This window comes from Octodon degus, unplaced genomic scaffold (assembly GCF_000260255.1).
Source record: "Octodon degus isolate 3935 unplaced genomic scaffold, OctDeg1.0 scaffold00154, whole genome shotgun sequence".
NCBI lineage: Eukaryota > Metazoa > Chordata > Mammalia > Rodentia > Octodontidae > Octodon > Octodon degus.
This window is the reverse complement of record NW_004524730.1, coordinates 1,538,546-1,552,837: the sequence shown is the minus strand read 5'-3', so window position 1 is coordinate 1,552,837 and position 14,292 is coordinate 1,538,546. Positions and strand designations below refer to the sequence as shown.

The following is a 14,292-nucleotide window of genomic DNA, read 5'->3' as shown; positions in this document are numbered from 1 at the left end:
TAAGAAACTTATCTCAATGTAATGAAAGCCATTTAGGACCAACTTACTTTCAACATCATATTAAATAAGGAAAAATTTCACTTTCAAAATCATGAACAAGACAGGGCTGCTCACTATTACCACTCCTCCTCAACATAGACCTTGAAACACTAGCCAGAGCAATCAGGTAAGAGAAATAAATAAAAGAGATACATATAGAAAAAGAGAAAGTCAAAGTATCATTATGTGCAGATGATACGATCCTCTCCATAGAAGATCCAAAATATTTCACAAAACAATGTCTAGATTCATAACCAAATTTAGTAGGATAGCAGGATACAAAGTAAACACAGAAACATCTATAGCATCCCAGTACACTAACAATGAACTCACTGAGTAAGAAATAAGGGTTACAATATCATTCATAATAGTATCAGGAAAAGTAAACACTTAGGAATTAAGCTAACCAAGAAAGTGAAAGACCTCTGCAATGAAAATTATGTCACTCTGAACAACAAAACTAAGGATAACATCAGCAAATGGAAAGATATCCCTCATTCTTTTGTTTTTTTATTTTTTAGTTTTATTTTTTGGCAAACCGGGGATTGAACTCAGACCCTTGCACTTGGCAGAGAAGTGCTTATTCTACTGAGCCATCTCCCTGGCCCCTCCCTCATTCTTGAATAGGCAGAACAAATGTAGTCAAAATGGCTATACTTCCAAAACTGATATATAGATTTAACACAGTTCTAATCAAAATGCCAGTAGCATTTCTCACAGATCTATAGAAAACAATCTTAAAATTCATATGGAACCGGAAGAGACCCAGGATAGCAAAGCAATCATGGGCAACAAGAGCTTAGTAGGAGGCACCGCAAGCCCAGATTCAAAGTTGTACTACAATGCTGTTGTGATTAACGCATTCACAGCAGTGCTCTAACTTGTATGTCTTGCTGCCAAGTGGCTTGTGCCACAAATGATATATGCACAACTGTCTCATCAAGTGGGTTTTTATTATTTTTATTAGTTATAAGATTAACAAAAATGGATAGGTCCATTCGTACCACCAGTCACACCAGCTGCCAACAGAATAGTCATGCATGTACCACAGCTGGTTCAAGCCAGTGGGAACATGTTAAAACGAGATGGTACTGGCACAGTAGCAGAGAAGAGGCACAATGGAACAGGAGAGAGGAAGCAGAAAGAGCCCCAGACACATTCACCTATTTGATCTTTGGAGAATGGGGACAAAAATATACATTACAGGAAAGATAACCTCTTTAATAAGTGGTGACTGGAAAACTTGGATAGCCATATGCAGAAGATTGAGTCTAGACCCATTTATCACACCAGGTACTAAACTATAATCAAAATATATCAAAGACATTTATTAAAAATAGTAATGATCTGCCAGAAGATAAAATAGGTAAAGCTCTTGAAAGGCAAGGGATAGGCAAGGACATTCTGAAGAGAATCTCAGTGGCACAAGAAATAATACCAAGAATCAACAAATGAGATACTGTCAAATTAAAAGTCTTTTGCACATCAAAAGAAACAACAGAATGAAGAGACAACCTACAGAATGGGGAAAGATTTTTTTCCAGCTATTCCACAGACAAAGCACTAATATCTAGGATATAAAAACTTCAGAAAAAATTATACCTCCCCATAATTAAAGGCTAGATCAAAAGAAAAAATGGGTATCCAAAGTACATAGACACTTTTCCAAAAAAGAAATACAAATGGCCAATATGGCCAATACACAATATAGGAAAGAATGATCAACATTGCTAGCCATTAAAGAACTGCAAATTAAAAGAACATTGAGATACCATCCTACTCTAGAAAAAAATGTCTATCATCAAGAAATCAAAGAATATAAAGGCTACAAGGATTTGGGGGAAATGGAGCGCTTCACATTGTTGATGGAAATGTAAACTAATACAACCACCATAAAATCTGTGTGGAGATTTTTCAGAAAGCTAAAAATAGATATTCCATTTGATCCAGCTATTCCCTTACTAGGTATTGTCTTGAAAGAATTAAAGTCATCATATTACAGAGATATCTACATATCTGTTTATAATAGCACAAGTTTTAATAGACAAAAGTGGCCTATATGCCCATCAAGAGATAAACTGATAAAGAAAATGTGATGTTTATACACAGTGGAATAATACTCTGCCATAAATAAAAATAAATACAAGGTATTTGTAGATAAGTGGGTACAATTTGAGAACATAATAGTAAATGAAATAAGTCTGACACAAACTTAAAAAATCACACACTTTATATGAGAAAACATACACACACACACACACACACACACACACGGGGATATATATGGCGGAGAACAGGAGGAAAGGAGGCAGGGAGGGAGAGAGAATACATAAATGTAAGTGGGGAGATGTTTTTCATATGGATGGGAGAATAAGAGATGGGGTAGGGAAGAGGGAAGGAGGGCAGGGAAAGGGGATGGAAAAAAGAATTAAGGAGAAGAATGATGAAAACAGGTTTTTTAAGTGGGACTGAGACAAGTAGGGAAGGGGAGGAGAAGTAGGAAATTTTAAAAAAGAATTAAGATATATATTGATAGGTTCCAAGTTCTCATAATAAATATAATCATTATGTACTAACTAAACAAAAATGAAAGCAATTAAAACTAAAATCCCACCACCTCACAAGATTAATGTGATACTCGAATTAAATACGGCAAGTGAAAGAATTCTCTAAGCTACAAAAGCAGTAATAAAGTGGCCTATTTCATATTATACTGAGAAATTCAAAGGCCAAATTGGCTTCTCTAACTTAAAGAAATAAGTTAATAAAAAATTACAGAGTTTTTCCTACTTTCCTTCAGTCTGCCCCAGCTGAGGGCCACCTTGCCTTGGGCAATTTTGGCCAACTTCCTCTTGAGAATTAATAAAGCCACTGTCCACCAAGTCACCATGCAGACTGTCCCTCCGCTTCCCTCAGGGCCTCAGGGACAGCCGCACGGGCCAGGCTGGGACTCACCAGGCTTGCGGTAGATGTGTGTGGCCTCCTCACGGAGCAGGAGCCGGCAGCTCTGACCCTGCAGGCTATGTGTGCAGCTCTGGGTGTCAGGGTAGAACACACACCGCACAGCTCCAGGCCAGGTCTGCAGAGTGATGGTGACACAGGCCTGGTGACGGAAACATTCTGCAGGGCAAAGGAAGGAGAGAGGTGTGGCCTCAGACATCAACTTCACTCACGCCAGCACGCATGACTGTATCAAACACGCAGTCATTCATCCTCCCATCCATTCACTAATTCATTCTTTTATCCGATTACATTCCCATAAGCCCACACATATATGATCTTCCCATCCTTCCAAATCATTATAAAAGCATGAATCTGTGCAGGTACGCACCCCTCTATCCATCTATCCTTTCATCCATCAGCTGGTCCATCCAGCCTTCCATCCAACCATGCAAGCCTCCATGAATCACCCACCTGTCATCCATTTATCCTTCCATCCAATTGTACTGCCATGAAAACAAGCACTCATGCTTCCATCTATCTCTCCATCCTTCCATTTGTCCTTCCACTGTCCATTCATTTGAAGACCTACTACAAGCCCTGTGCACCATGACAAGACTGAAGATACCATGGAGGGGGCCGTGCCCTTGCTCATCTATTTTCCACACAACAGTCAAGATTTTTACTGTTTGTTTGATTCCTAAGTGGCCTTTAGCAGTCCCTGCTGAAAACATTCCCCCGGCTCCTCAAGGGGCTCAAGTTGAAGTGGTCCTAGATAGGCTGTCCCTGTTCCAGCTCTTGCCTTTCACTTCGCCTAGTCTCCTGCTGTCCTGTTTCCATACCTGCTCACCCCACACATTTGTGCATGTTCCACTGGGGACTATACCCTTTCCCTTGCCAGTTACCTCCTCTACCGGACAATCTACTTCAACCGTTTCATGGCATTTAGTACTAAGACTGCTTTTGAAAACAGTGCTGCTTTGTTTGATTGGGCAAGGTTTACATGGCTTGAGGTATTATTTGAACCCAGTCTCTGAGTGACACCAACTACATTTGTGCAGTACACAGTCTGTACATCTGTACATGGTGGCCTTGTCTGAGGGATAAACAAAGTTGTGTGAGTATTATTATCCAATCTTGTAGGAGAGATTCCCGGCCTTCATGGAATCTTAGAGGGCTTCAGAATCTTGCAAGAGTGTAAATGGCATCTGACCTTAGCAACTTTTAGAAGCTTAATGTTTTTGCAGAGTATTCCAATCAAGTGACCACCTAGTTATTGTTTGAACACAATAATTAGAAACTATTATGGTTTGTGTCTAGTTGTCCCCTCAAAGCTTCATGCAGTCACTGGGACAGGCTTTTAGAGTTTGTGATTCATTCATCATCCAACACTGGGATTGTGGTATGAGTGCTACATATGCCCTGGGGCAGATAGTCTGAATACAATGTAAGGGAGGAAGGGAGGCTTGCCAGCTCTTGTAGCTGCTGCTCCTCCCTTTGCTCTTTATTGTTCTCCACCACCATGAACTGCTGCACTCTGCCCTGTCCCACTCTGCCTTGGTGCCAGCGGAGTATGGACTGAAACCTCCACAAACTGTGAGCTAAATAAATCTTTCCTTCCTTAATTTTGAGTGTTGGGTATTTTGTCCCAGCAATGAGTGAAAAGTAACTAAGACAGAAACTCTATAGAGGAATTATACATCTGTAGATACTTTTGCCTATTGGAAAGTTCTTTAAATTGTACTGAAGAAAATTTCCTCAGTTTCAAGTTTTGCTCCATGTATTAGTTTAGTGTATGAACCTGCCCACAGCAAGTCCCTCTCCTCCTTGTCATGAGGATCACACAGCACAGCAGTGGGGAAACCCATTCAGGCCTCCTCCTGTCAGCTAATGCCTTCCTGCCAGGCCAACCCAACTCATTTGTCCTCAAATCTCTGTGAGTCTCTGAAGTCAGGACCTGGAGCAGCTGTGGGGAAGCCTGATACATTCCCCCTGGGGTGTGGAGTCCTCTTACCCTGCAAGCAGAAGTCTCGGGCAGCTGAGAAGTTGGTGGCAGCAGTGCTGATGTGGGCGATATCAAAGTCCCTGAGGGATGGATCTACAGCTACTGAGGAGACAGCCAGGGACTGCCAGGAGTCCAGAGCAACTAGGAGAGAATGTAGAGGACAGGCAAACAGTTATGGCCTGGGTCACAATGAAGACACAGGAAGCAAGGTCCCCACTGCTCACAGAGACAGCCCAGGGATACTCTCTGCAGGTGTCCGTTCTCATGTGACTTAGCACTTCTATCACCTGTGTCATCTCTCTATCCTACAACCAGCTGTTAAGTTCTGTTTATGAGCCACAGTTTGTGCTCCACTGGGGAGGGAGGTACTGCAAATGTCAAAAGCCTAGACAAACCAAAACACATTGTGTTAAGCAATTTACAGTGGGCTGGAAGAAAATTCTAGAAGACAAAGAACCCCCATGGGGATGCAGTTGGAATGATGCAATAGTGATGTCAGGCAACAACACTAGGAGCCAACTCAGCAGGTGCCGCATGGCACTGTGCTCAGGTCTCTGTAGATCCCACATCACTTTATCCTCCCCACACCAGCTGCAGGGGAGACTGGTGTGCTGCCCAGACCCCCCCAACAGGGGCTTTCATTTGTTGGGAAGCTTGTGGCTGGTGGCTTTCATTTGAGCCCTGTAAGAATTGCCCCTGATGGAAGAGAGGTGGATCCCTAACCCAGAGACAGCCTGCATCCAGAAACCCAGTCGTGCAGATGCACAAGGCTGGCCTCTGACCTCAGCATGGCCTGACTCTTAAAGGCAGCCCACTTCCATTCTCCAGGGAATTGCCTGCATGCCTACCTGCCTGCTTCCTTCCTTCTTCCTTCCTTCTTCCTTCCTCCTTCCTTTCTTCCTTCTTCCTTCCTTCCTTCCTTCCTTCCTTCTTCCTTCTTTCTTTCCTTTCTTCCTTCCTTCTTCCTTCCTTCCTTCATCCTTCCTTCCTTCCTTCCTTCCTTCCTTCCTTCCTTCCTTCTTCCTTCATCCATTCTTCCTTCTTCCTTCCTTCCTCCATCCTTCCTTTTTCCTTCCTTCCTCCCTCCCTCCCTCCCTCCCTCCCTCCTTCCTTCCTTCCTTCCTTCCTTCCTTCCTTCCTTCCTTCCTTCCTTTCTTCATCCCATCTCTCTTTTGTAGAATAACATGGTAGTTGATCTTATTCCTAAACATTTGTGAGTAGGTGTTACCTTGGCCTAGTGGAACACTCTAACAATCTTAAACACAGCACTTTACAATCTATAAACCATATCTGCCTCATCATATTTACCCTTCACAGAACCCCAAAACTAGGGTCAAGTAGAGGCCCCAATGCCTCCCCTCACAATGAGAAGCTGGAAGTATGGAGAACTTACAAGTATTTACCAAGAACATGATGCTAGGGAGCTAAGAGGGTGGTACTTTAGACTCCAAGCAGAGATCTCTCTGTCCCTTGGAGTCCCCTCTGTAGGAGTCCCCTCTTTGTAGGTGTCTTTTATGCACTTTCTAAAACACTAGCTACAGACATGGAAGGCCTTTCTTTTAATAGTACCATGCTCTTAGCTGTGTGCTGAGCCTGGAATCCCACCCCCAGACGTGCCTTTACCATGTAGCCCTGGGGTGCTTGTGTGAGCTTAGAAAGGTAAACACGGCAGCAAACAGCTCTTGCCATACCTTTCCTGGCACAGGCCACTGCTGGAAATATAGCCAAGGTCCTGGCATGGCTGGGTTCTGGTGCCTACTTCTGGTACAGACGCTGCTTTCCTGCCACATCCTCACGTGGCACCCAGCCAACAGACAGCAAGCGACCACTCCCATGTCTCTTTTCAAAGGACACTGCAGCCCTGGTCAGGGCTCTGCTCTCCTGATCCAACCTGTCCCATGGCCCTGCCTCCTAACACTGTCTCACAGGGAGGCTGATTTCAACACAGGAATGGGGGAGCACAAGCATGCAGTTTTAAATTTAAAAAAAGAACAGATTCACTTAGAGAGGTCACCGAATAACGGGACCCACCTTCCAGGCTCAGTAAGCGGGAGCCCACGCCTGCACCATCCTGACCCACCTTCCAGGCTCAGTAAGCGGGAGCCCACGCCTGCACCATCCTGACCCACCTTCCAGGCTCAGTAAGCGGGAGCCCACGCCTGCACCATCCTGACCCACCCTCAGAGAGGGGTCAGTGTCTGCCAGCTGCAGGACCAGACGCAGGGCCAGGGCCAGGGCTTGCACCCATGCGGCGCCCTCCCTGGCTCCAGCTGCAGGGTCCGGCCGGGTGCATGATCCCAGAGTGGCATATTTTTACTGAGGATGCCACAGTTTTAGAAAAGAATTATGATGGGTTTCAGGATCAAAGTTGCCAACCATGGTCCTAAATAGGAGGCTTCAACCACAGTCCACATTTAGGCTGAAGTCTGGGGAGGGGCCGTAATTAGAGGGTGAGTTCTGTCTCTGGAGTCACAGCCAGCTCTTGCATCACTGTCCTGTGGCCTGGAGCTAATCTTTCCGTGCTTTCCACCTACCCTCACCTCTGCCCCTGCTGCCACCCTACACTCCTTAAACTAAAGTCATTTTATAACATATTTTAGCGAATGATGATAAAAGTATTCCCATACTATGTTTTTTAAATATTTGCTTGGCTATTTATTCTCTTGGAAGAAATTCAAAACCATTTTGTCAAGTCTGTCAAACTTATCATCTGGAATGATCTCAAAGTTAAATATTACTTTGTTTTGTTCATCTGAGTTTTATGATGTTTAATGCTTAATGTCATTAAAAATGAATAGATATTGTTTCAGTTATATATGCCGAATGGTTACAGTTGGCCTAAGAGAGAAACATTCGTTTGTGTGTTGACATTTTTCTAAGTCACCGTAGTGAACCAACATCAAGACAACTCGCAAAATCAAGAAACTTACATTCACGTAATTAGAATTCTCCGAGTAGAATGGGGTAGGCAATAAATATTTAAAGATTTACAATTTCTGAATTTAGTTAAAATTAGAGCCCCATATTTCCAAGAAAAATGAACATTTTGCACAAGAAAAGGGAACTATTATATGACTGATCTGTAAACTCTGTCTTCTAAGGAGGCCTGCCAGTTAGATTAGCTGTTTAAGCAACTCTTATGCAAATGCAGTCAGGCTCAGGGTACCGTGGTTCGATCCCCAGTTCCACATGCCTTACTAGACCTGCCCTTAAGGCTGACTGAGTCAGCCAAGGAAAAAAAAAATCTATTCCTCCGTAAACTCTGTCTTCTTCATGTTTATTTTAGACAAGTTTTATTGTTATATTCATTTAAGTTTGTAAATAATTTTTACAATATGCGATCTATTATTAATCTCATGTATTCATTTCAAAAATATTTTTCTAACATTCACTCTGTCTGCATCTTATATCTTTCACATTTAAATATTTGTCTACAATTTTTAATTTGCTACATAATTATTATTGATTTTCAATAAAGTTAACAATGAGTTAAAAAAAAAGACAACTCTCAGCCATGGGTGAGAGTTGAAAATGAGCCCAAAATTACCTTGCAGATTAGTACTGGCTGGCCTTCCTTCCTCAGCCACTAGTTTGAGAACCCTTTGAATCAACTAATTTAGTTTTGAATTTGCTTTTTTTATCTACTCATTCGATAACTATTTATTGCCCTCCTTCTATAGGAACCATACCTGTCAGCAAAAGATGATACCCAAGAAGCGTAGGTGAAAATTCAGGGCTGTTCCTTGTCCTAACCTACCACCTCCTCCTGTGACATCAGCCTGCTAAGCCAGCCTGAGCCCTGGCTTTTCCTCTCCATACCGCTCAGGCCTCATCTGTTCCACTCTGGTCACCGCTGCAGACCCCGGGGCACCTTTCCGGGTCCCAATCTCGGCCTTGGGTGGGTCATGCTCACACAGTAGCCCCTTAGAAAACCCAAATCCAGCCAGAATCGCCACACAGCATCATCAGGACCCAGGAAGCCTGAGGTCGGCAGGGTACCCTCTGAGGTCTCCAGCCGCACTGAGGCCCTCCTTGTTCTACCCGTGGGCCTGGGTGCCCCCACTTGCTTACTGATCAAACCCAATGTCAGAAGTGGAAACAGATGAGGATTTAGTTTGTAATTATTAATGGTAATTAATGTAAATTAATGTAATGTATAGTAACTCGTATCAATTCCCCTTACAGGAAGTGGGAATACTGAAGCATGGAAAGGAAAGGCCGCAGGGCACCCCAAGGTTACAGAAACATCCTTCAGTGTCACAGAACCGGGCCTCAGACCCCAGAGCACACACAGTGACTACACTGTTCTGTCTGCCATTCTGTGGTCTAGGACTTCCTCCACCAGCCATGCAGACCCCGTGCCAGCAGCAGGACTCTTAGCTCCACTATACTGCCACAGATAAGTCTTGGGAACTCTTGAATACAGTAAAGACAACCAAACGTGGAAGGGCTTACCAAGAGGCTCTCACCTTTGTGCTGCTGGAGGTGGGGCCTTGTCCTATGCATTAGCTATGCAAATAAATGGCCCAAGAGACTCCCTAACATCATGTGGTCTCTTCCTTCTGTAACCAGAAATGCTAGCAACAAGTACTACTGTCTATCAGGCAGGCATGAGTGCTTGAGAATTATATGAAGATTATCTGATTCTGCTCACAATTCTCTCCTGAGGTCAACAGCATCATTCCTTGTTCACAAAGGAGGACCATGAGGCTCCGAGAGGGCTTGCAGCCACCCAACTGGCAAGCAGCAAGTCAGCATGTGAACTCAGGACAGTCCCATGTCATGATGTCCCACTGAAAACCGCAGCATCACTGAGGGGCAGGCAGCAAGGCGGGAAGGATCTAGGATGGGGCAGCAAAGAGCCCGCAGCTAGGTGGAACAGCTTGGGTCACCAGCAGCTGGGCAGGGACCGACTGGGTGGTGCCAACTGCTTTTACTCCCTTCCAAAAACACAACACCCTTCTCTTTAGAGAAAATGTGCTTTCCTTAGTTGGCAGCTGTATGCATTTATTTGGTAGAACGTGATGTTTGGTTTATGTCATCCAGAAGCCACAAGCTGAGCTCCCAGGCACATGTGGGGCAACGCAGTGCCTGATTCTTGCAGTGCAAGTGAAAGTGTTTTACAAACTGGAAAGCGCAATATGAAATAATAATTCAATAGCCCTTTGCTTCCCTTGTGATTAATCAACTAATTAGTCTATCCAATAATTATAAATGTCTTCTGGTATGCAAGTATTCACTGTATTAATTCTTACAGTGGTGGGAAAAGAATTGGAATCCATTGCTCTTTAATTTATTAAGAAAATTAATTATTCAATAGTTGTATTAGGCATTTTATGAAAAAAGTGGTATTTTATCCCTGTTCAGTGACACTTAATAAAGGTTAGCTATAACCTTATTGTCACTTCCATTACCAGCAGCATTTTTATAAGTCCTAAAGAACCAATGAAAGCCAAGGCAAAGTTCTGGACCCTAAAAGATCCCCTCCCAGCCCCTACTCTGCAGCAGCTGACCCCTCGCTGTGATTCCCCTGCAGCCTCCCAAGTGCTTTCTTCAGTGGCGTGCCCATGGGAGCAGAAGGCTCTAATGACATGTGCAATGGCCCTGCCTCTGTGAGGTCACATGTTTGTGGGTTCACCAACTTGTGAGTAATCCTATCCTGGGCTGCTGACTTCAAAAGCATTGTTAAAGGAATTTATAACTAAGAGAAGACCACATGGATTTCTAATGTCTCCATAAAAAATGACAAATTTATCACAAGCAAAATACCTAGACGACAGTCCAAGGCTTTGCTTGAGCCTGACTCCTATCAAGTCTTCTACCCCAGCATCCCTAGTTCAAAGGATACCTGGAAACAGCATGGGAATTAGCTTCCTAGGGGCATCTGCACTCTCTCTTGGGGTTATGCAGTACAACCTTGGGCAGCTGGGAAAACTGCAGAACTTCTGAGACTCGAACCCATGTGGGGAATCAGAACTAGCTGTGTGCTGCAGCTTCAGTGCCTCAGAGGCCCCTCAGCACGTGGCACACGGGCAGCCGTGGGCCCTCTGACCTGCTCAGGTCCACACAGGGGGCAGAGGCAGACAGACTCAAGGTGCATAGCTGCATGCACACGCCTTCGGTCACCTCAGGCCGAGGAACCCCTGCTTCAGCAGTGCTGTTGGGAATTGTGCTAAGGGTCTTAAGTCGTGTGTGTGAGATGAGGTGAGTGGAGGATCCAAGGATCTTTTATTTTTCATTGTGTAATACTACCACTTATTCCATTATTTTTAATCGATAACTATAATTACGAAGTATAGAAGTAGAGGAAAGCTGTTAATGGACTACATTCTAGGCTGGTCTAATTCCCAGCCTGCTGGCAGAATGTCTGAGGTCCAGGATTGGTACCCTGCCTAAAAGAGTTCCTTAAATGTTTATCAAATGGTCTGCATTTCTCTTCTTAGAAACCATTTCTTTTTGTTTACCCATTTGTCAAAATGTGAATACTTCCTGGAAAATGCATTTTAATAAGATAGGTACATTTTTTAATCTTAGTGCGAACTACTGTCTTAGCTCCTTTAGACTCTACTAGAGACTGCAGGATAGCACTAAGAAATAAAATAATGCACCAACAGCATCTTTGGCTTTGCGATGGCTGGCTCAGGCCAAGCCAGTTCAGAGTGGTGAGTCTGGATGGGGCTGTGGTGCTGGGAGCCAGGAGCCAGGGCCTCCAAGGGCGGCCAGAGGCTGGAGACAGCCAGGCAAAAACAGACTGCTTCCTGGGTAGTCTCCCAAGTGCACTTCAGATTTTGGGTTTTGAATTTTTTTTTTATTCTAAGACACAACCCAGGAAATACTCCAGACTTCAAAAAGAGTATTAGTTACTGTGCTATTCATCTGGCATAGTATTTTTATGATGAGGAGGAATCATCAGAAATCAAACATCCACACACAGAGGAATGGGCTAGTGAACAGAGGAATAATCTGAATGTCATCATTGTTAGCACCACATTGTCCTTACCTGACTGCTCAGCACAGACCGGAAGTACCACAAAAGCAGCACTAGGGAGGAACGAATGAGTGGAAACACATGTGTGTGCGAGGTGACTGTGTGACAGGCAATTTGGAAATGTCTACATGATGTAGTACTAGGTCAAGTCCATGAAAATATGCAGCATTACAAATAGGCTGCAACTATGTCAGACGGTACTGCACAGCCTAAGGCTGAAAGGAAATGCACCCATCAACGTACAAACCCACACAGGGCAACTCTGAGATCCTGCTGTGGCTTTCTTTCCTTCCTGCATTGCTTCAATTTTTGACAACTAACAAATAGTATAACAAGACTCATCTGACATTTAGGTGGAGACTAAGTACACACCATGATGCTAAGGAAAAAATAAGTCATCACTAAATGTTTAGAAGCTTTGAAACATACTCTATTATTGCTCCTAATTAGCATGCTTATCTACTCTCCTCTCAAGCCCACGCAAAATGAAGCAAAGGAATAAAAAGCTCAAGCCCACAAAGAGAACAGAAAAAAAGAAGCAAGAACAGTGGGAGTGGACAGACATCTAAGGGACTGTCGATGCGGAACTCCTACGCAGAAGCTCGGTTGGCACTGCTACAACTGACAGAACACCAGCCAGCACTGGGAGATCTGCAGAGGGTGAGCAGCGTGGAAGCCGAGCGGACAGTAAAGTAGCTTAACAATGGAGAGTGATGTCGCTGGCATGTGCAGGGCAGATGGCTGGAGGGGAGACACGGCCTTGAAAAAACAGAAGTAGCAATCAATTTTGGCCACAGTCTGGCTGAGACGTGTAGTATCCCTTAGGCTGAAAGAGTCCTAGCCACTCTCTAAGCCTCACCTCTACCGCTCGCAACACACTGATGGTGACTAATGTCCCGCCTGAGGACATTTCAGAAAACAGCTCATGGCCAGATGTATAAAGTGCTTAGCAGGCTCAGGGAAAGAAACCATACGGCTACTGCACGCATGACCTCCAAAGGAAGGTATTTTAGCTGTGCGCAAAGCAAACGGATAACATGGGCTGAGGATATTTTCAGACCTTGAGTCACAGCCTTGGTGTTAAATAATTCCCTCTTCCACAAGCTATGTTAGGTTCTGTGGTAAGACCATGAAGGGAGGTGTCTGGGACCCCTTAATTATTGAGTCACAGGCCACAGATTAATGTCACGTGGCCTCTGGGCTGAGTGGTGCCTGCAGCCCAGACTGCACCATCCTGGTCCTGATAGGCTCAGGCAGAAGAGCTGACCATGCAGTGAGGCCTGGACTTGCATGTGGCTTCCACAGCACCTGGCCCAGGACACAGGCTGGGCCCCTGCGCCCACCTCCTGTGCCCCTGCCGTGGTGTGGCTATTCAGAGGGCTTCAGGCAATATGCAGGAGGAAGGTCAGCCATGCCTTGGGTGCTCTGGGCTCTGGGTTCCTGGGTGCAAGGCCAGTGCTTTGGCCACAATCTCACCCTCTGTATCTAGTAACCGGGAGCCGCAAATGCTCCATTCTAATGTAGTTTCCATCTTTCACATTTTAGCCACCAGCACCAGGTGCCGACTTTGCCCCAGGACTACACAGGTCTAACCCTACCTGGTAAGTGAAGTAGTCCCTGTAATGGGATGGGATGACCGGGCTCACTCCCACTGTGAGCCCCTTAGCTGCCTCATGTGCGGAAGCCATGGAGTCAATCACATGTGCGGTGCTGGCCTGTGACCTCCCCACTCCCCACTGCATGTGTGCACCACCAGAACACGTGAACGTGAGAGCGCCAGGGAGGACCAGAAGGAAGTGGGTACCCCCTGGGAAAGGGCAGAGGATGACGGACTCACCCTTCCCGGTGAAGGCAGGAGGAGCAGCCAGAGGGCAGAAACTGGGGGCATCACTCTGGGCAACTGGAAAGAAGGAAACACAGCCTTTTAGCTCATTTTCACAAGTCCACATGGCACGGTCCGGAAGACCTCAGAAGAGCCCAGGACAAGACGGTGGGGGAGTCAGACTCTCAGCAGACAGGTGGGTGGCATCAGGCCATGCCGGAGAGGTCGAGCTATGTCACACTGAGGTGGGCTGACAACTGGCCTCACATCTCAGAGACTGGCAGCAGCACAGGGCTGTCTCTCCTATAGCACATCCTGAAGCAGGGGAGTGACGATGGCTTCCCTCCAGGCCTAGACCGAGGAAGGCCCCATCTTGTCATAAGACTTTACCACTACATGGGCTGCTTGTCATGACATGCCAGTTACTGCTAAGATGTCTCTCGGGTAGGTGGATGTTCAAGAAGAAGGGGGTGGTGAATGAAAGCAAGAGACAGGAAA

The 14,292-nt window shown here is 45.1% G+C and overlaps 1 protein-coding gene across 1 annotated transcript in view; it reads right to left on the bottom strand.

Annotated features, from left to right (window-relative positions):
* The window catches only part of Tg (thyroglobulin), a 230,967-nt gene that overhangs the window by 121,346 nt on the left and 95,329 nt on the right, over positions 1–14,292 (bottom strand). The window contains exons 35-37 of the mRNA XM_004642487.2: positions 13,810–13,872; positions 4,994–5,125; positions 2,995–3,159 (exon numbers count right to left, since the gene is read on the bottom strand). Of these exons, the coding sequence (XP_004642544.1) occupies positions 2,995–3,159; positions 4,994–5,125; positions 13,810–13,872 (360 nt within the window). The remainder of the gene's footprint in view (positions 1–2,994; positions 3,160–4,993; positions 5,126–13,809; positions 13,873–14,292) is intronic.